At 40.5% G+C, this 23,442-nt stretch overlaps 1 protein-coding gene across 4 annotated transcripts; it reads left to right on the forward strand.

The window, feature by feature from the left end:
• The first annotated feature begins 43 nt into the window (after nt 1-43).
• Nucleotides 44-21,934, forward strand: LOC110502610 (small COPII coat GTPase SAR1A). 4 transcript variants are annotated; one of them, XM_021580788.3, is made up of 8 exons: nt 342-427; nt 12,468-12,540; nt 13,101-13,220; nt 13,355-13,420; nt 13,548-13,651; nt 16,975-17,025; nt 18,011-18,142; nt 18,689-21,934. In XM_021580788.3, exons 2-8 carry the CDS (start codon nt 12,483-12,485, stop codon nt 18,803-18,805), a joined length of 648 nt encoding a protein of 215 aa, XP_021436463.1. In that variant the 5' UTR covers nt 342-427; nt 12,468-12,482; the 3' UTR covers nt 18,806-21,934. The 4 variants fall into 4 exon arrangements, with proteins under 4 accessions (XP_021436464.1, XP_021436463.1, XP_090073250.1 ...); XM_036960235.2 differs by lacking the exon at nt 342-427 and adding an exon at nt 2,240-2,493; XM_021580789.3 differs by lacking the exon at nt 16,975-17,025 and having other exon boundaries at nt 44-427.
• Nucleotides 21,935-23,442: the final 1,508 nt, after the last annotated feature.

The raw sequence follows: 23,442 nt of genomic DNA on the forward strand, positions 1-23,442 counted from the left end.
ATCTAGCGGCCATTTTCTATACCAAGGCGCTCAGGAATTGTCATTTTATTTTTGAACCTTTATTTAACTAGGCAAGTCAGTTAAGAACAAATTCTTATTTACAATGACGGCCAAATCCTTCCCTAACCTGGACGACGCTGGGGCAATTGTGTGCCGCCCTATGGAACATTCTCTGCATAGTGGTAAATTGCCATTCGTGTATTTTTAGATTTGAAAAATATATAAACTGTGTTTTGATGTGAGATTCTGAGTTCCTTGTCTTAGAAAATCTAATTATAAAGGTATGGGATCGTAATTTTACGTGACGCCTGTCCCAATAGCAGTTGTTACGCAGTTCCGGTAAACTCAAATTATTTTTGGACCAGTCATTCACGGAAAAAAAGCCTTGACCAAAAGTAACGGGACGTGTTAGAGCCACAGACACAAGGTAAATGATCACATTTTTGCCATCAGTTCCATGTAAATCAACGTTACACACTTGTTTATCAGACAATCAGGCCAGTATGTTTTGAGTTTGATCAATTGGAGTGGGTTGTTTTGCGACCTTTTCTGCCTCGGCTTGTTTCTTGTTTACACTGATGTATATTCTAGCAACGCTGATGTTGCAAGTTTACAGTCACCTGCTTCCAGACTGGATTACTATATGGTGTCAACAACAGTAGACCTATAGCTATATTATATTGTCCATTGTATATCTGTAGTCAATAACAAATCTTACTCCAACAACCTTGCGTTTTATCATAGCCGGGCAGATATAGGTAAACTCTAGAATTAGTCCTTAAGGTCACTGTCATGATATTCACACAGCAAGTTAGTAGACACTATCAAGAATGTGACTTGTGTATCAGTCAGTCATGGCTGCCCCAGAGGTATCAAATGTCATCTGTAGCCACAATTTGTTCTTGCTGGACTATTTTTATAGACAGTCTGACTGCTATGATCAGTAAGCCAGCTCCCGGTTAGTGTGAATGGGTGACAGTTGTCTACCTGCACTATATATACAAATGTATGTGGACATCCCATCAAATTAGTGGATTAGGCTTTTTCAGCCATATTTGTTGCTGACAGGTGTATAAAATTGAGCACACCGCCATACAATCTCCATAGACAAACACATCCACAAAGTGGTAGGCCACACAAACTCACAGAATGGGACCACTGAGTGATGAAGCATGTAAAAATTGTCAGTCCTTGGTTGCAACACTCACTACAGAGTTCCAAACTGCCTCTGGACACAAACTGTTCCTCAGGAGCTTCATGAAATTAGTTTCCATGGCTGAGAAGCTGCACACAAGCCTAAGATCACCATGCACAATGCAGAGACTGTCAACAAATACAGCAAAGAGATGCTGTTTTTATTAGTGAGTTCATGTTTAAGTTCTTACTCAGCACTGTCAACACTTTTATAAGCCATAAAATGTGTGTTCCTATTTCTACTCAGCGTTGCACTGCAGCAGCAATGAGTGTGTAGGAAAGTGGCTTGTGTTATTAGTGGCTTGGGGAGTTTATGTCAAGGAATATTTCATTTTCTCTCTTTAATAGGAGTAACATGAATTTGTGCATGTGGCAGAAATAATGCCATGTGACTCGAGTTTCACCATCAGCTGGAAGATGGTGGCCCTTTTTGGTCAGTGTCAGTGGAGGAAAGGGAGAGTGGAGGGATGTTGAGAGGCAGACTGACCTTCAGATATGTAGGCACCATCAGCCCAGAAAAATACAATTATTTAAATGTATGCTCATGTGGTGGAGTCTAAGAATATGGCTTTCCGAGACTACTGTGAGCCAGGTGACATCACTGCCGGTGTTGTGCCGAAAATCTCCCCCCTGCCAGAATTCCCCCCCTCCCTTCTAATTTCCTTAATTATGTGGCTAGAGTCAAATACTTTCTATAGAACAAACTTCACCTCCGGATAGGCAACCGAAATGAATAATGAATGTATGTGTGTTATCTTAAACATGGAGTAAAATGTTGACAAGCAATAAACATGGGGGGGGGGGGGGGGGGGGCGCCCAGGGCGCCATACAAGCGAGAACCGCCACATACACTTGAAACAAATAGCCAAACCGAAAATTGCAGACAAAAATGCGTTCTGCTATTAAGATCAGTGAAATGTAGGCTAAATGTACAACGGAGTGGAGAGCAGAAGTCTCAACTCGCAAGCAAGTAGCAGCAATGAAGATCGCGAAGGGGGGACAATTCTGACAGGGGGTCATTTTCGGCACAACACCTGTTCTAAAAAGGTCCCCGGGAGAGATGGCGCGAGGGAGTGCGCAGGCAAGTGTGTTGTAAAAGGAGGAGAGAAAGGACGATAACGAGTAGAGAGGAGCCGAATTCAGAAAGTAACTTACGTCTTGAGTATCGTTGGAGAAAGAGGACGTGCTAGTTCTGGAAGAGGATTGTTCCATTCCACCGAGTGACTGTCTTTTTCGCCAGAGTGATGCTAGCTGTCTAACGTTACCCACCGGAGTGGTGGACATCAAATAATTGTTATCGTGAGTTGAAGTGATTTAACGTTAGTTCTAAAATATTCCCTGGAAGTAATTGAACTTTCTGTTTATGACCTGAAAGAAGAGGAAATCTAAAGTTGGGGACTTTTCAGTTGTTTGACATTACATAGTAACGTTAGTGCAAGGATAAGAAGGGACACCTAATACTGAACATTTAGGCCTAATTAGCCATTCAAAGGAGAATAATATTACCGTGACAACGTTGCAGACTAACGTAAACTCACATATACTCGTACATCGCCTTGGTCGGTACAATTGCCCTTATTTTAGCGCCCCAAAAACGTAACACTTCCAGATCAACTGTAATGTCAATACCATTGTAAAGCACAATTTCTCCCCTTTCCAACAAAATAAATGACATGACCTAAACGCTGCCCGTTTCTGCATAATTCAAGCAGGCAAATTGAAAATGGCGGGTGGGGAAGCGAAACTAATGCGTGATGGTGAGAAGGAGATGTCTGTGGGAAAATTGCTTTTTTTCACTCGATCTGTCCAACTTATCACCTCTAAAATGTAAATAAAACACTATAAAGAGTTTATATGTGTCATTACATACCTATTTGAAGGTTTGTATCGAATTCGAATCGGGTTTTTAGGGCGGTGCTAAAGTGATCTTAGAAGTGAACAGCGGCTTTGAGAATGATGACGCAAAAAATGACTAGGTATCCCACCCTTACCCCGTCACTGTCCATTTCTTGTTTCTAAAGGATGAGAGAAGTGCTACACCTGGTGGAGAGAGATTGTAAGACAGAAATAGTTGCTTTATGCATGCTGTACGTTACGACATGACACGCCACGATGTAAAGGAGGGCCCGTTTTTGAAACTTTTCTCCAATACTATAGAGCCATTACCATGTCGATCAACGCTTGAATAGAAACATAGTTCACACCCCCGATTTTGAAGGCAACACAGTCGCTATAGTCCCATTAGTTTTCTTTGCAGACTCGTTTGAATGTTGCAGTTGGGCACATTTGTAAGGAATGGGGTGAGTTTACGTTACTTCTATTAGACCTCATACAGACCCCATGAACACAGTAACGGGCGTCATTCGTTATTTTAGTTTGTTATTGGGATATCTGATATAGTGTCTTCAAGCTAGGCTAACCTTGCACGTGAGGTAGGTTACCGTAGGTTATTCTGTGCTAGCAAAAGCCAGTTGTGTTTCCTTAAAACTGGTAATATAGTCTCATTATTTTAAAGCAGAACTATCTTTATATTACTACTGCCTTGGGGTAAGGGGCCTAACCTGTCATAGGTATTGGGATGTATTGCCGGTGGATGCTCCATGCTATTAACCATGTAATCTGAGCGGCTGCATACAGTGAGTTATTTGTATTTTTTTCACCCTATACTATTAGGAAAAGTGCCACTACTAAGGTTGCACATTTTGGGGAATATTCAGAGGTGGAAACTTTACGTGGGAATATGCAAATTAATATTAATACCATTTAAATGTAGATGTTGTTTTGCATAGGATATATTTACCATATCATATGGAGCCAGAAACATAAACCTTTTACCTTATCATAAGTAGACATAATTGCAAATGATTAAATCCTTCCAATAGAAAAAAACAGCAACAACAATTAGTTACAAATTGAACTTTAATTAAATTAGTTGACTCTTCACATGGGAGGATTTCACTGAACAACAAAAGATCGGGAATATTGAATGATCCCCAATGATCCATCGCATCTCCCAAAAATGTTTTCAACATACATCTGTAAAATTATAGTCTAGAAACTAAAGCTTTGGTTGTCTTCCTCTCAGGCTTCCATGTCTTCTCTGTCCACCTCTTGAACATCAGACTCTGATGCCTCATCTTCACTGTCACTTTCCAACCTCCAACATCCAACAGGATGGCGTTGTCTCCCTCAATTCGTGCAATGGCTACTGCTATAGGGTTCAGGAGTTTCAGGCTGCTTACCACTCTCCCAAAATAAATAACCCAGGAGGATCCTCTTGATGGGGCTGTCCATATCGGCAGACTGTGATATGGCCATTTCTTGGAGACACTCCTTCCCCTCCAGGAGACTGTCAAACATGATGACAACTCCACCCAACAGGTGTTGCTGGGCAGCTTCAATGTGGTGCTCTTATTTTTCTCACTTTGCTTGGTGAGGTAGATTGCCGCAATAACTTGACAACCCTTCACATACCTAACGATTTTCTTGGCTCTCTTGTAGAGTGTATCCACTGTTTACAGTGCCATGATGTCCTTGAGGAGCAGATTCAATGCATGAGCAGCACAGCCAATGGGTGTGATGTGAGGGTAGGACTCCTCCACTTTAGACCAAGCAGCCTTCATGTTTGCAGCATTGTCTGTCACCAGTGCAAATACCTTCTGTGGTCCAAGGTCATTGATGGCTGCCTTCAGCTCATCTGCAATGTAGAGACCTGTGTGTCTGTTGTCCCTTGTGTCTGTGCTCTTGTAGAATACTGGTTGAGGGGTGGAGATGATGTAGTTAATTATTCCTTGCCCACGAACATTCGACCACCCATCAGAGATGATTGCAATACAGTCTGCTTTCTCTATGATTTGCTTGACCTTCACTTGAACACTGTTGAACTCTGCATCCAGCAAATGAGTAGATAAAGCATGTCTGGTTGGAGGGGTGTATGCTGAGCGAAGAACATTCAGAAATCTCTTCCAATACACATAGCCTGTGAGCATCAGAGGTGAACCAGTTGCATACACAGCTCGAGCAAGACATTCATCAGAATTTCTCTGACTACGTTCCTCCATTGTGTCAAAATAAATTCTGATTTCAGGAGGACCATGAGCTGTTGCTATCGATAAGGTGTCTGATTCATCATTTTCACCTCGAATAGAGGGATTTGGCACAATATTTGCAAATGTACACAGCTTTTCCTTCTACATTAGGTGCAGTGAAATGTCTCCCACATCAGATAGTGCCTGTGGCATTTTCATGTAAAAATTGTTTTAAAAAAACAAATACAATTCCATGTACAGATAAATACTTAAGTAGTTAGATTAAACAACTCCTTTGTAAGATACATGATGAAATGAATGAACAAATGAAACATGTATGGAAACAGGTGAATTAACACTCAGTTAGCAGGCTCAAACAAGCTAAACCCACATAGTAGCAAAAACTAACTAGCAGAAATTGTTAACAATTTAGAAATTATTTAAACACACTTTGCTGTAGGCTACTATTTACTAGTTAATAAAAAATTATGTATGTCATATAAAATACTGTATATTCACCCCACACAGTATTGTAATCAAAACTTACCAGAAAGCATGTAGTCCTTAGCTCAGACAGTGTAGTAGTGTGGGCTCAAATCATCTCATTAGTGTGCAAGACCTTGAGAATCAGTTGTACATGTGATGGAAGAATGCACTGTGCATGCAGAGGGTTGCAATTCCATTGAATTGGGGATAGTTTAACCAAAATATGCCACAAGACCTAGAATTTTCTTATGTGTATCCCACAAAAAAGGTTCACTGTTCCTGAAATTTACCGGAAGGTTTCCGATTCTTTTTAACCATAGTCATTACTACTAAATACTGTGGTGAATTTAAATGTGTTCGGCAACAGAGACACAGGTCAGTTTGTTGCTCAACCTCCCAAGGCTGATCTGAGGAAAACCCTAGGAAATACACGTTTTTGTATCTGTTACACTCACTCAGCTGTGCTTCACAAGTAATACATCAACAGATCTGTTAATCATATAGCCTACCTCAAATGTTGAAATATAATTTAAAAAGATTGGTCAAGAACAACAATGCATTGGCAGGGAAATTAAAGCAAAGCCAATATGCGGTGATAATATATTGGGCCTATAGCTTACAGCACAAACTTCATTGTTACAGTACTGTTTTAAATTGGTTAGTGTTGCATAGGCTTTTTTTTAAAAGTCATGTTAAAAAAAATCTTAATGGTAGATCGAGGCTTGCATTTTGACTCAAAGTGATCTTGACTCAGAAAAGGTTGGTGTCCTCTGTTCTAGAGTTTTCCCTGTAAACACTATCAATGTTTCCCTTTACTGTGGCAATTGTGATCGAATCAATGCAATATTAGCCACTTTCAATGCAACATACAAAATGAACTATACAAGAGATTTTGTTATTGGCAGAACGCATCGGAGTAGGATTCTATTGAGTTGACATGCACTACTCAGCTCTTACTCTACACAGACTGTGTTTACAGAATGAGCGGTCGTGAGCAAATTAGCTTGATTTGAGATCAAAGTGATGTATGTAGCCACGTAGCCACGTGTGCACATTTTGTTCATATCCTTTGCTAGTTAGTGAGATATTAGCCCAGTGAAAGATAATTTGTAGTCAGCAATAGGGCTGTGATTGCTTCCTACAAGAGCACAGAACGTATACATTTCTAGACCTCTTTGAAAAGCGAGTCAAATAAAATTTGCCAATATAATTAGTCTGATTCTCTGTAATAATAGTATGGGAATAATAATTAATTTTATTTTGTAAAGTGTTGTTTTTTTTCTTCAAAAGTCTCATGGTATATAGGCCTACATTGAACTGGTACCACACATTGGCTGCTACTGTAGGCTGAATGGTAGAACAGCTATTTCCATGTTAAAATGTAATGGGATGCATTTTCTCCATTGTTTTTGATGGTAGGCGTACATTATGATCAAATAGCCACAGTGGCCACTTAAAACTAACTTAAAGTGGGTACAGCCTCAGTGGTTACAGTAAACGCACGCACAAGTCATTGAAATTTGCTCTCATCAGACCTGAAATCTGCTCAGTGCCCAAACAATTAGTGGGAACATTGGTTGTAATACCCATGAAACCTAGCGGTCAAACGGAGAAATGATTTCAATTGTTTTTTCCACCATAAAATAAGGTCTGTGTTTTGTGTAGGCTTACCCTGGCATGACGTTTTGATATACGTGCAAATCTCTCTAGGACAAGGTGACTTAACAATATCTTCACCTGTATTTGCCACCCCAAAAATGAAATGCTAATGTGGCTATCATAAAGAACTACAAATGCCATGATGATCTGGGAAGCAAACCAAATCGAGGCAAATGTAAGAATCTCTGGATTAACTATCTAATGTTAGCTACATTTAGCAATTAATAAATTGGCTACATTTCTTTAAATTGACAATTCTGTGAGCTGTCTTGTGCAAGTTTTAAATTGACAGTACCTGCTAGCAAAGGTGTCAGCTAGAGATGAAGTGCAGGAGCTGCAGATTTGTAGTCTTGCATGATGTCTACTTTGATGCTAATTAGCATTTTAGAATCTGAGTAAATAGCTGAATATATTCATTAGAGGTCATGGCCGATTAATTAGGGCCGATTTCAAGTTTTCATAACAATTGGTAATCGGCATTTTTGGACACCGATTATGGCCGATTACATTGCAATCCACGAGTAGACTGTGTGGCAGGCTTGACCACCTGTTACGCGAGTGCAGCAAGGAGCCAAGGTAATGTGCTAGCTAGCATTAAACTTATCTTATAAAAAACAATCAATCTTAACATAATCACTAGTTAACTACACATGGTTGATGATATTACTAGTTTAACTAGCTTGTCCTGCATTGCATATAATCAATGCGGTGCCTGTTAATTTATCATCGAATCACAGCCTACTCCGCCAAACGGGTGATGATTTAACAAAAGCGCATTTGCCAAAAAGCACAATCGTTGCACCAATGTACCTAACCATAAACATCAATGTTTTTCTTAAAATCAATACACAAGTATATTTTTTTAAACCTGCATATTTAGTTAAAAGAAATCCATGTTAGCAGACGATATTAACTAGGGAAATTGTGTCACTTCTCTTGCGTTCAGTGCAAGCAGAGTCAGGAAATATGCAGCAGTTTGGGCTGCCTGGCTCGTTGCGAACTGTGTGAAGACCATTTATTCCTAACAAAGACCGTAATTAATTTGCCAGAATTTTACATAATTATGACATAACATTGAAGGTTGTGCAATGTAACAGCAATATTTAGACTTAGGGTTGCCACCCGTTTGATAAAATCCGAAACGGTTCCATATTTCACTGAAAGGATAAACGTTTTGTTTTCGAAATGATAGTTTCTGGATTTGACCATATTAATGACCAAAGGCTCGTATTTCTGTTTGTTAATTTATATTATAATTAAGTCTATGATTTGATATTTGATAGAGCAGTCTGACTGAGTGGTGGTAGGCAGCATCAGGCTCGTAAGCATTCATTCAAACAGCACTTTCCTGTGTTTGCCAGCAGCTCTTAGCAATGCTTGAAGCACAGCGCTGTTTATGACTTCAAGCCTATTAACTCCCGAGATTAGGTTGGCAATACTATAGTGCCTATAAGAACATCCAATAGTCAAATGTATATTAAATACAATTGGTTGAGAGAGAAATAGTCCTATAATTCCTATAATAACTACAACCTAAAACTTAACTGGGAATATTGAAGACTCATGTTAAAAGGAACCACCAGCTTTCATGTGTTCTCATGTTCTGAGTAAGGAACTTAAATGTTAGCTTTCTTACATGGCACATATTGCACTTTTACTTTCTTCTCCAACACTGTGTTTTTGCATTATTTACACCAAATTGAACATGTTTCATTATTTATTTGAGGCTAAATAGATTTTATTTATGTATTATATTAAGTTAAAATAAGTATTCATTCAGTATTGTTGTAATTGTCATTATTACAAAGATATCTATATATAGATAGATATATACCGATTAATCGATATCAGCTTTTTTTGGTCCTCCAATAATTGGTATGGGTATTGAAAAATCATAATCGGTCAACCTCTAATATTGATAAAAGCAACCTTGTTCTAGAGCGATTTATATGGTTATCAAAACGTCATGCTAGGGTTAACCTACAAGGAAACAGCTATTATTTTAAGTGTTTCTAAAATTAATAAATTAATGGTGGAAAAATTATTGGAACCATGTCCTTGTTTGACTGCTAGTTTTTATGGGTATTATGACACCTCCACTGTGGGGCTCTATTGGAGGTTATATACAGTGGGGCAAAAAAGTATTTAGTCAGCCACCAATTGTGCAAGTTCTCCCACTTAACAAGATGAGAGAGGCCTGTGATTTTCATCATAGGTACGCTTCAACTATGACAGACAAAATGAGGAAAAAAAATCCAGAAAATGACATTGTAGGATTTTTAAAGAATTTATTAGCAAATTATGGCGGAAAATAAGTATTTGGTCAATAACAAAAGTTTATCTCAATACTTTGTTATATACCCTTTGTTGGCAATGACAGAGGTCAAACGTTTTCTGTAAGTCTTCACAAGGTTTTCACACACACTGTTGCTGGTATTTTGGCCTATTCCTCCATGCAGATCTCCTCTAGAACAGTGATGTTTTGGGGCTGTTGCTGGGCAACACAGACTTTCAACTCCCTCCAAAGATTTTCTATGGGGTTGAGATCTGGAGACTGGCTAGGCCACTCCAGGACCTTGAAATGCTTCTTACGAAGCCACTCCTTTGTTGCCCGGGCTGTGTGTTTGGGATCATTGTCATGCTGAAAGACCCAGCCACGTTTCATCTTCAATGCTCTTGCTGATGGAAGGAGGTTTTCACTCAAAATCTCACGATACATGGCCCCATTCATTCTTTCCTTTACACGGATCAGTTGTCCTGGTCACTGCAGAAAAACAGCCCCAAAGCATGATATTTCCACCCCCATGCTTCACAGTAGGTATGGTGTTCTTTGGATGCAACTCAGCATTCTTTGTCCTCCAAACACGACGAGTTGAGTTTTTACCAAAAAGTTATTCGTTGGTTTCATCTGACCATATGACATTCTCCCAATCTTCTTCTGGATCATCCAAATGCTCTCTAGCAAACTTCAGACGGGCCTGGACATGTACTGGCTTAAGCAGGGGGACACGTCTGGCACTGCAGGATTTGAGTCCCTGGCGGCGTAGTGTGTTACTGATGATAGGCTTTGTTACTTTGGTCCCAGCTCTCTGCAGGTCATTCACTAGGTCCCCCCGTGTGGTTCTGGGATTTTTGCTCACAGTTCTTGTGATCATTTTGACCCCACGGGGTGAGATCTTGCGTGGAGCCCCAGATCGAGGGAGATTATCAGTGGTCTTGTATGTCTTCCATTTCCTAATAATTGCTCCCACAGTTGATTTCTTCAAACCAAGCTGCTTACCTATTGCAGATTCAGTCTTCCCAGCCTGGTGCAGGTCTACAATGTTGTTTCTGGTGTTCTTTGACAGCTCTTTGGTCTTGGCCATAGTGGAGTTTGGAGTGTGACTGTTTGAGGTTGTGGACAGGTGTCTTTTATACTGATAACAAGTTCAAACGGGTGCCATTAATACAGGTAACGAGTGGAGGACAGAGGAGCCTTTTAAAGAAGAAGTTACAGGTCTGTGAGAGCCAAAAATCTTTCTTGTTTGTAGGTGACCAAATACTTATTTTCCACCATAATTAGCAAATAAATTCATTAAAAATCCTACAATGTGATTTTCTGGATTTTTTTTCTCATTTTGTCTGTCATAGTTGAAGTGTACCTAAGATGAAAATTACAGGCCTCTCCCATCTTTGTAAGTGGGAGAACTTGCACAATTGGTGGCTGACTAAATACTTTTTTGTCCCACTGTAGGTGTGACTAAGTCTATTGCGCTGTGTGATTTGTGATTTTAGCTGTTATATTATTTCAATAGACTATTTCTGTATTTTTATTTCATTATGTTTCATTGATGAACAAATTGTATCACCTCTAACAGTTTGTTAGAGATTTTGTTATTTCACTGAACGAAAATATAAATGCAACATGTAACAATTTCAAATATTTTACAGAGTTACAGTTCTGGAAATCAGTCAATTGAAATACATTCATTAGGCCCTAATCTATGGATTTCACATGACTGGGAATGCAGATATGCATCTGTTGATTAAAATAAAAATGTGGGCATGGATCATTAAACCAGTATCTGGTGTGACCACCATTTGCCTCATGCAGCGCGACACATCTCCTTCACGTAGAGTTGATCAGGCTATTGATTGTGTTCTGTGGAATGTTGTCCCAGTACTTTTCAATGGCTGTTCAAAGTTGCTGAATATTGGCGGGAACTGGAACACGCTGTTGTACACAGCGATCCAGAGCATCCCAAACATGCTCAATGGTTGACATGTCTGGTGAGTACGCAGGCCATGGAAGAACTGGGACATTTTAAATTTTCCAGAAATGGTGTACAGATCCTTGCGACATGGGGCCGTGCATTATCATGCTGAAACATGAGGTGATGTCAGCGGCTGAACGGCATGACAATGGGCCTCCTAGGATCTCGTCACAGTATCTCTGTGCATTCAAATGGCCAATTGTGTTGGGCTGGCATGGTTACATGTGGTCTGCGGTTATAAGGCCAGTTGGAGGTACTGCCAAATTCTCTAAAACGATGTTGGAGGCGGCTTATGATAATTCAATGTTAATTTCTATATCTGGCAACAGTTCTGGTGGACATTCCTACAGTCAGCATGCTAATTGCACGGTCCCTCAAAACTTGAGACATCTGTGGCATTGTGTTGTGTGACAACTGCACATTTTAGTGGCCCCAGCACTAGGTTCACCTGTGAAATGATCATGCTGTTTAATCAGCTTATTGATATACCACACCTGTCAGGTGGCTGGATTATCTTGGCAAAGGAGAAATGTTCACTAACAGGGATGTAAACAAATTTGTGCACACAATTTGAGAGAAATTCGGTGCATATGGAAAATGTCTGGGAAATTTGGCACTTTGCTTGTTCTTTCACAAATAAAATGTGTAGTATATGGGTATAGAAATGGGTAGAGCCAGAAGCAATGTGTAGAGGCAATATGTCTAACTTTCTCTTGCGTGGCAGAGTTGTAGTTGGCCCTCGTCTGTCCTCTAATGAATGAAGCTGAGTATAGTTAAGAGTTAAGTACCGTCAGGATTTTCATTAACACTATAAGTGACTGTTTGTTATTTAACCTTTCTGTTTCAGGTGAAGATAACAGACATGTCGTTTATATTTAACTGGATCTACAGAGGCCTCAGTGGTGTGCTGCAGTTACTAGGTACAGTGCATTTAAGCTATAAGCCTAGAGGAAGTGTGGTATTTGGCCAATATACCACGGCTAAGGGCTGTTCCTATGCATGACGCAACGGGGAGTGCCTAGATTCAACCCTTAGCCGTAGTATATTGGCCATAAATCACAAAGCCCTGAGGTGCCTTATTGCTATTATAAACTGGTTACCAACTTAATTAGAGCAGTAAAAATACATGTCGTTATACCCACGGTATACAGTCTCATATACCACTGCTGTCAGCCAATCAGCATTCAGGGCTCGAACCACCCAGTTTATAATACAATTTAAACCATTCAATCATTCAAACTAACTACTGAAGAAAGATGAATTACATACTGAAGAGTGATCAACTTTATTTCTGAGTGTATCTGTAGCGTTTGACTCATGCTGTACCAATAACTGTGTTTTCTTTCTCAAGCTCATTCCTAACCTAATCATATTATGGTCAAATCAGCTATTCAATCCCATGTCGTATTGTCAGCATCATATTTTCCTACATTAAATTTGATGGTAAATAGACTGTTTCTTCGCTTGTATCTCCCTCCAGGTTTGTATAAGAAGTCTGGGAAGCTGGTGTTCCTTGGTTTGGACAATGCTGGGAAAACAACACTACTGCACATGCTCAGAGATGACCGACTGGGACAGCATGTGCCAACCCTACATCCCAGTAAGGCAAAGGAGGTTCAGACACCTTTTGCTTACTTACCTATGGCTGTCCATCGTTCTCTTTTAAGTGCTCTTATTGAATGACCTTTGTCTGGTGTTCCTAAAGTAGTCTATTTGTCTGCCTCTGTCCCATAGCATCAGAAGAGTTAACCATTGCTGGGATGACATTCACAACATTTGATCTTGGTGGTCACACACAAGGTACACATTAGAACTTAAACTTGGTTAACTTATGGTTAAGTCTTGAAATCTTCAGGTGATACTAAGGCTTAAGTGGCAGTGACAAGTCACTTGCGATCAATGAAACTGCTTTGATTTTCACTCACAGCCAGAAGAATCTGGAAGAACTACCTCCCAGCTATAAATGGTATAGTCTACCTGGTGGATTGTGCAGACCACGAGAGACTACAAGAAGCCAAAATTGAACTGGATGTAAGCAACCCCCAACACAATTATACAAAGAAAATAGATGGCAGTAGTAAAGCAGTATACAGGATCTTACACCCAGTAGTTATTGTATGGCTAAATGCTAATCAATACACCATTGCTTTTCACTGACGAGCAGGGCATTAAATCCTTAAGTCTATTGACGCACCCGTGCATCAACTTAATGAACATAATACAAAAATCCTGATCAAAATCCATCAGTTTAAAAGCTGCAATATGTAACTTTTTGGGCGACCCCCGAAAAAGTTACATAGAAATTTGAGTGGTAGATCTGTCACAAGTCTAAACAAGACTAAGAAAACAAGTCTAAGAAACGGTAGATCTGTTCTATGTGCGCTATTTCAAATCAAATCAAACTTTATTTGTCACATGCGCTGACTACAACAACTACAAGCATTACCGTGAAATGCTTACTTACAAGCCCTTGACCAACAATGCAGTTAAAGGAAGAGTTAAGAAAATATTTACCAAATAAACAAAAGTTGTTGTTTTTTTTAAATGAAAAAAAGTTACACAATTTAAATAACAAGACTATATACAGGAGGTACAGGTTAGTCGAGGTAATTTGTACATGTAGGTAAAGGTAAAGTGACTATGCATAGATAATAAACAGCGAGTAGCCGCAAATGGGGGCTGTGTCAATGTCAATAGTCCGGGTGGCCATTTGATTAATTGTTCAGCAGTCTTATGGCTTGGTGGCAAGAAGCTGTTAAAGAGCCATTTGGTCCTAGACTTGGCACTCCGGTACCCCTTGCTGTGCGGTATCAGAGAGAACAGTCTATGACTTGGGTGACTAGAGTCTTTGACAATTTTTGGGCTTTCCTCTGACACCGCCTAGTATATAGGTCCTGGATGGCAGGAAGCCACTACCACTGCCTTACGGTCAGATGCTGAGCAGTTGCCATACCAAACGGTGATGCAACCTGTCAGGATGCTCTCGATGGTGCAGATGCAAAACTTTGAGGATCTGGGGACCCATGCCAAATATTTTCAGTCTCCTGAGGTGGAAAAGGTATAGTGCCCTCTTCGACTGTCTTGGTGTGTTTGGACCATGATAGTTTGTTGTTGATGTAGACACCAAGGAACTTGAAACTCTCGACCCGGTCCACTAAAGCCCCGTCGATGCTACTGGGGGCCTGTTCTGCCCGCCTTTTCCTGTAGTCCACGATCACTCCTTTGTCTTGCTCAAATTGAGGGAGAGGTTTTTGTCCTGGCACCACACTGCCAGGTCTCTGACCTCCTCCCTATAGGCTGTCTCATCGTTGTCGCTAATCAGGCCTACCACTGTTGTCGTCAGCAAACGTAATGATGGTGTTGGAGTCGTGTTTGGCCACTCAGTCATGGGTGAACAGGGAGTACAGGAGGGGACTAAGCATTCTCCCCTGAGGGGCTCCTGTGTTGAGGATTAGCGTGGCAGACGTGTTGTTGCCTACCCTTACCACCTGCGGGCGGCCCGTCAGAAAGTCCAGGATCCAGTTACAGAGGGAGGTGTTTAGTCCCAGGGTCCTTAGCTTAGTGGGCTCAATGGTGTTGAACGCTGAGCTGTAGTCCTTGAACAGCATTCCCACATAGGTGTTCCTTTTGTCCAGGTGGGAAAGGGCAGTGTGGAGGGCAATAGAGATTGCATCATCTGTGGAATGTTGGAAATTGGAGTGGGTCTAGTGTATCTGGGATGATGGTGTTGATGTGAGCCATGACCAGATTTTCAAAGCACTTCATGGCTACAGATGTGAGTGCTACGGGGAGGTAATAATTTAGGCAGGTTACCTTTGCTTTCTTGGGCACAGGGACTATGGTGGTATGCTTGAAACATGTAGAGGTTGAAAATGTCAGTGAAGACACTTGCCAGTTGGCTTTGAGTACACGTCCTGGTAATCCGACTGGCCTTACGGCTTTGTGAATGTTGACCTGTTTAAAGGTCTTGCGCACATCGGCTACCGAGAGCTCTATCACACAGTCATCCGGAACAGCTGGTGCTCTCATGCATGCTTCAGTGTTGCATCAAAGGCATTTAGCTCGTCTGGTAGGCTTGCATCACTTGGCAGCTCACAGCTGGGTTTCCCTTTGTACTCCGTAACAGTTTTCAAGCCCTGCCACATCCGACGAGTGTCAGAGCCAGTGTAATAGGATTCAATCATAATCCTGTATTGACGCTTTGCTTGTTTGATGGTTCGTCTGAGGGCTTAGCAGTCATCGGCTTCATCAATAAGGGCATCGACGACGTCGTCCCCACAGTGACCGTACGTACATATCCCAACCAGAAGCCATGGATTACAAGCAACATCCGCATTACATAAACAGCCTTTAGCTCGATGCAGATGTTGCTTGTAATCCATGGCTTCTGGTTGGGATATGTACTTCTGGTCACTGTGGGGATGACTACGTCGTTGTCGATGCGCTTACTGATGAAGCCGATGACTGAGGTGGTATACACCTCAATGCCATTGGATGAATCCCATTTTCCAGTCTGTGCTAGCAAAACAGTCCTGTAGCGTAACATCCACGTCATCTGACCACTTCCGTATTGAGTCACTGGTACTTCCTGCTTTAGTTTTTGCTTGTAAGCAGGAATCAGGAGGATAGAAAGTTGGTCATATTTGCCAAATGGAGGGCGAGGGAGAGCTTTGTATGCATCTTTGTGTGTGGCGTAAAGGTGGTCTAGAGTTGTTTTTGTTTTTTTCTCCTCTGGTTGCACATGTGACATGCTGGTAAAACGGATTTAAGTTTGCCTGCATTAAAGTCCCCAGCCACTAGGAGCGCCGCTTTTGGATGAGCATTTTCTTGTTTGCTTATGGCCTTGTACAGCTGGTTGAGTGCTGTCTTAGTGCCAGCATCGGTTAGTGGTGGTAAATAGACAGCTACGAAAAATAATATAGATGAGAACTCTCTTGGTATATAGTGTGGTCTAAAGCATATCATAAGGTACTCTACCTCAGGCGAGCAATACCTTGAGACTTCTTTAATATTAGACATCGTGCACCAGCTGTTGACAAATAGACACACACCCCCGACGTAGCCAGACGTAGCTTCTCTGTATCTGCCGATACATGGAAAATCCCGCCAGCTCTATATTATCCGCGTTGTTGTTCAGCCACGACTCGTGAAACATCCCGTTGGTAGGATAGTCTTGATCGTATATCATCCATTTTCTTTTCCAATGATTGCACGTTGGCCAATAGAACAGATGGTAGTGGAGGTTTACTCACTCGTCTACAAATTCTCTGAAGGCAGCCTTACCTCCGACCCCTTTTTCTCTGTCTTTTCTTCACGCAAATGACGGGGATTTGGGTCCGTTCCCGAGAAAGCAGGATATCTTTTGCGTCAGACACGTTAAAGAAAAAGTCTTCTTCCAGTTCGAGGTGAGTAATCGCTGTTCTGATGTCCAGAAAACAAAGTTACAAACAATGTGAAAAAAATAACAAAATATCACAGTTGGTTAGGAGTTAGTCATCAGTTGGTCATCCCCTCCGGCACCATTCTTAAAGTATTTCTATGCTTCCAGTTTTTTTTTTTTACTTTCAGTTTTGTACACCAGCTTCAAACAGCTGAAAATACTATATTTTTGGTTATGGAAAATGTATTTCACAGCCATTTAAATGGTACAATGATTCTCTACACTATACTTGTTTGTTTTGTCACATAAACTGAAATTAAACGAACTATTACTATTTAAGCAACCAGGAAATCTCGGTGCGATTTCTGCATAGTGCGTCTTTAAGCTAGATATCAGTTGCATGGGCTGCGTCACAATCCACTGCATCCGCCTATGTCGCCCTTCCGCATCTGCGGTGGAAAGTGGCAGCATTACAGAGCTGTTTGTCATACCAGGAGACATCCCGAAAATAGGTCTCATCACGAAAACGTCTGTAGTGTCTGAAAGGTTTGGCCTACTAACTAATACGACCACTCTATGGAAAGATGACATTCTCACGAACACGACCCCCACAAGTGTCACAGAACTAGTCTCAAGGTAACCAAATCAAATTAATGGAGGTAGTTTTAAGCCAACAAAAATAAGCGGTTAAATATGTGTCTAAAACAACAAATATTTGTGAGCTTTCTTATATCTCCTAGATATAGGATGTTATTTATTTTTTGACTGTCTTTTTTTGCCATTTATGCATGTCTTATTCAATGCGTTTCTAAGGGCAATAGTAGTAAAGGCCAAATGTAAATATTTTATAGGATATTTTTTTAATAATTACTTTTATACCTAAAGGGGTCCTAAAATTCCAACTGAAATAGCTAAAGGATCCATGGTATGGCCATCTTTAAACAATATCACATGAAACCTTAGTAGAACTTTTAGAGGTTTAACTGGCCCTCTACATTCTCCCTCTCCAGGCGCTGTTAACAGATGAGACCATCTACAATGTGCCTGTACTTATCCTCGGGAATAAGATCGACCGCCAAGAGGCAATCAGTGAAGATGCACTCCGAGGGATGTTCGGACTCATTGGACACACTACCGGAAAGGTGAGGAGGAGAGGGGCTAACTGTTGAATGCACACAACATAATTTACCCTCTAGAGCAGCAGCCTCCAGAGCAACTGACATCAGATAGTACCAGTACCATCATACTAAGAAGTAAAGAAGAAAAAGAAACAAAACATAAAGCAGTCCTAATGTTGAAAAAAACAGCATTATGTTGTCACATTTGGTTTATTTTGAAAGCACACAATCGACACTATTTTCCATACATGTTTTAATAGGTTTTTGAAGGACCATAGAGTTAAGTCTGCTTTGTATTTTCCTATTTGCCAAGTAAATCTGGTATCATAGTATTGCAATACTGGTATTGTGAGAACACTACTACAGAGCTAGGCAATTGGGTCTAGTATTGACAATGACTAAATGTGGATGACAAATGACTGATTTAGAGTACAGTTAGGATCCACTTCATTGTAGTAGTTTATTATGGTAGTTTATCTGTAGTCTCACATTGACTCCAATGCAAAGGAAAAGGTTGGATTGGAGGGTAATCTTTACTTGTCTCTTCTGCCTATGTGTTTCTCTCCTTAGGGTAATGTGTCACTGAAGGAGCTGAACCTGAGGCCCATGGAGATCTTCATGTGTAGTGTTCTGAAGAGGCAGGGATACGGAGATGGTTTCCGTTGGCTCTCACAGTACATTGACTGATCGATCCATCACTATTTCTCTTACTAGATTCACACTATACAGCCAACTCAAAACTTACTGGGTGGACCATGATTATTTCAAATAAAATGGTCATTTCCAGCATGGTTCAAGCAACTATGATGGATGTGTAACAAGTTCAGGTCAGCCAAGTACACAAGAGGACATGCCTCACGAATCTACCTGCTGGAAAAGCTATTAACTGCTAGCGTGCTATATTTATTGTCATTTTTACATTTGAGAAAGTGTGGCCTCAATAAGTAAATATATTTCTAAGACAAATTTTTATTGATACAGTATTTATACTCTTGTGTTTTGGACATATTTCTTTGGGTTCAAACAGTGTTGAAATATGTAGGGTTAGTAAATGTTTGATAGTAGAATAGTAAAATCTATTAATAATTGGTACACCCTTTTATAGTCTGAGCCCTATGTAGTGAATTCAAACTTCAAAACCAATATTGCGTAGTTTACACGTCATTACACGTCATTTTCAATAATGATCTGTTACTTTCTGAAAGTACTGTGGTGGTGGGCATTTTGAATCATACCTCATCATACCTCTCAGTCAAACAGTTTTATTATTACAGTATTATTTCTCCTCCCACTTATGATGACGTTACAGGGTAGGACATGTCATCGCTTTGAACCAGTTTGTAACCATGGTTTATTTTTAAGTTGCTGGCATTGGATTTCAGAGGGGTTATTGGTGTAACAGTTCCGTGTTTGTGTCTTTTCGACATTGCTGCTCTCTCCTTCCACAAACATTTGAAGTTGGAAGTTTACATACACTTAGGTTGGAGTCATCAAAACTCGTTCTTCAACCACTCCACAAATGTCTTGTTAACAATCTATAGTTTTGGCAAGTCGGTTAGGACATCTTTTTTTTGCGTGACACAAGTAATTTTTCCAACAATTGTTTACAGACAGATTATTTCACTTATAATTCACTGTATCACAATTCCAGTGGGTCAAGATTTTACATGCAATAAGAGTACTGTTCCTTTAAACAGCTTGGAAAATTCCAGAAAATGATGGCTTTACAAGCTTCTGATAGGCTACTTGACATCATTTGAGTCAATTGGAGGTTAACCGGTGGATGTATTTCAAGGCCTACCTTCAAACTCAGTGCCTCTTTGCTTGACATCATTGGAAAATCAAAATAAATCAGCCAAGACCTCAGAAAAAGAATTGTAGACCTCCACAAGTCTGGTTCATCCTTGGGAGGAATTTCCAAACTCCCGAAGGTACCACGCTCATCTGTACAAACAATAGTACGCAAGTTTAAACACCATGGGACCATGCAGCCATCATACCGCTCAGGAAGGAGACGCATTCTGTCTCCTAGAGATAAATGTACTTTGGTGTCGAAAAGTGCAAATCAATCCCAGAACAACAGCAAAGGACCTTGTGAAGATTCCTGTGGAAACCGGTACAAAAGTATCTATATCCACTGTAAAACGACACCTATATCAACTTCCGCTCAGCAAGGAAGAAGCCACTGCTCCAAAACCGCCATAAAAAAGCCTGGCTACGGTTTGCAACTGCACATGGGGACAAAGATCGTACTTTTTGGAGAAATGTCCCCTGGTCTGATGAAACAAAAATAGAACTGTTTGGCCATAATGACCATTGTTATGTTTGGAGGAAAAAGGGGGAGGCTTGCAAGCCGAAGAACACCATCCCAACCATGATGCACGGGGGTTAAAGCTTGGTCACAAATGGGTCTTACAGGAAATTAAAGCTTGGTCACAAATGGGTCTTCCAAATGGACAATGACCCCAAGCATACTTCCAAAGTTATGGCTTAAGGACAACAAAGTCAAGGTGTTGGAGTGGCCGTCACAAAGCCTTGACCTCAACCTAAAGAACATTTGTGGGCATAACTGAAAAGCGTGTGCAAGCACGGAGGCCTACAAACCTGACTCGGATACACCAGCTCTGTCAGGAGGAATGGGCCAAAATTCACCCAACTTATTGTGGAAAGCTTGTGGAGGGCTACCTGAAATTTTAGACCCAAGTTAAACAATTTAAAGGCAATGCTACCAATACTAATTGAGTGTGTAAACGTCTGACCCACTGGGAATGTGATGAAATAAATAAAAGCTGAAGTAAATCGTTCTCTCTCCTATTATTCTGACATTTCACATTCTTAAAATAAAGTGGTGATCCTACCTGACCTAAGACAGGGAATTTTTACTTGGATTAAATGTCAGGAATTGTGAAAAACTGAGTTTAAATGTATTTGGCTTAGATGTATGTAAACTTCTGACTTCAACTGTACTACATACCAGGCCTGGGTTCACATACTTTTAGAAATCTTTCAAATACTTTGAGCTTTTTCTTTAGCCTGCCTGGATTGCCAGGTTTGTACTTCTGGGAATTTTCTGTTGGTTCTATTGCAACATACAAGCTCAATCAAGCACAGCGGAAGTATTTTAAATGATTTCAAATTGTTATTGAGATAGGTCTGCTATACCAACCAGGCCAAATATAGAAAAAAAGTATCTGCCGAAGCGTATAGGCCTGCACCCTTACATTTATTCTAAGCATTTCTCTTTTCAAATGCATATCATAAAAGGAAAGCAATGGTGCCCTACATGTATTTTACTGTACAAAACATGGACTCTATGCAGATGATAATTGATGTTTTATTACATGGCTATTCCAGTAGAATTCCGCTTCCTTCAAGAATATATTGATATCCTATTATTCTGTTCTATATGTAATACTATGGTCTCACTCCTTAATATAGTAGCACCCCTCAAGACATGCCTTTTCAGGTTATTTGATCATTAGAAATAGTTACATACCAGACAGGTTTTACCAATGAGGACAAAGTTGTTGTTTTCTCATAAATGACTGTTTTTGTATTGATAAATTCCAGTTGTTTCACTACCAACCAATGACATGAATGTGACTACAAGTGCATTAACACTTTTTGTTTATAAATTGTTTAATACAAAAGTGCAGTATTTTGTAATACCAGGGTTTTATCACAACTTTGTAGGTTACAAATAATGTATGCAATTTCCTATAGTCTACCAACTGTATACATGGTTTTTGTTACTGTAAAATAAGTACTTGGTGACTTGGCTGCTCATAGCTATAATAAACTCAGCAAAAAAAGAAATGTCCCTTTTTCAGGACCGTTTTTCAAAAATGATTTGTAAAAATCCAAATAACTTCACAGATCTTCATTGTAAAGGGTTTAAACACTGTTTCCCATGCTTGTTCAATTAATCATTAATGAACATGCACCTGTGGAACGGTCATTAAGACACTAACAGCTTGTAGACAGTAGGCAATTAAGGTCACAGTTATGAAAACTTAGGACACTAAAGAGGCCTTTCTACTGACTCTGAAAAACACCTCAAGAAAGATGCCCAGGGTCCCTGCTCATCTGCGTGAACTTGCCTTAGGCATGCTGCAAGGAGGGATGAGGACTGCAGATGTGGTCAGGGCAATAAATTGCAATGTCCATACTGTGAGACGCCTAAGACAGCGGTACAGGGAGACAGGATGGACAGTTGATCGTCCTCGCAGTGGCAGACCATGTATAACAACACCTGCACAGGATCGGTACATCCGAACATCACACCTGCGGGACAGGTACAGGATGGCAACAACAACTGCCCGAGTTACACCAGGAATGCACAATCAGTGCTCAGACTGTCCACAATAGGCTGAGAGAGGCTGGACTGTGGGCTCATCCTGACATCCTGTCGGCTCATCCTGACATGGCCCTCCAGCATGACAATGCCACCAGCTATACTGCTCGTTCAGTGCGTGATATCCTGCAAGACCGGAATGTCAGTGATCTGCCATGGTCAGCGAAGAGCCCGGATCTCAATCCCATTGAGCACGTCTGGGTCCTGTTGGACCGGAGGTTGAGGGCTAGGGCCATTCCCCCTAGAAATGTCCGGGAACTTGCAGGTGCCTTGGTGGAAGAGTGGGGTAACATTTCACAGCAAGAACTGGCAAATTTGGTGCAGTCTATGAGGAGATGCACTGCAGTACTTAATGCAGCTGGTGGCCACACCAGATACTGACTGATACCTTTGATTTTAACCCCCCCCCCTTTGTTCAGGGACACATTATTCCATTGCTGTTAGTCACATGTCTGTGGAACTTGTTCAGTTCATGTCAGTTGTTGAATCTCGTTATGTTCAAATATTTACACATGTTAAGTTTGCTGAAAATAAATGCAGTTGACAGTGAGTGGATGTTTCTTTTTTTGCTGAGTTTATGAGAGTACTTGTGTGGTACTAAAGATAATAGGCTTTGTAGGACAGAGTCACAATATCTGAGAGTGCAGTAGATAGAGGGTGCCTTTTATTCTTTTTGTAAATAATGTGAAATTATTCTGCATGACCTCTTGCAGTCGTTTATTGATTTAGATTTTTTTTCCTTCGGTTTAGATCAGTTTCAAAATAAATATTTTGGACAATCTGTTTTGCTATATTATCATTTTTTATTTTAATTTTATGTTCTTAAATGCTATGACACATTTATGGTTGGTTGTCTTAAAATTGCAATGGATATGAGACTACAATCTATGATATTTGAATTGCCTCAAGTTTGATCTAGATCACTAAATACCCATAGAGAGAAATGGTGGTCTAATAGCCCACTCTAAGT

The sequence above is a fragment of the Oncorhynchus mykiss genome, chromosome 23 (assembly GCF_057628025.1).
Source record: "Oncorhynchus mykiss isolate SJ-2025 chromosome 23, ASM5762802v1, whole genome shotgun sequence".
Taxonomy (NCBI): Eukaryota; Metazoa; Chordata; class Actinopteri; order Salmoniformes; family Salmonidae; genus Oncorhynchus; species Oncorhynchus mykiss.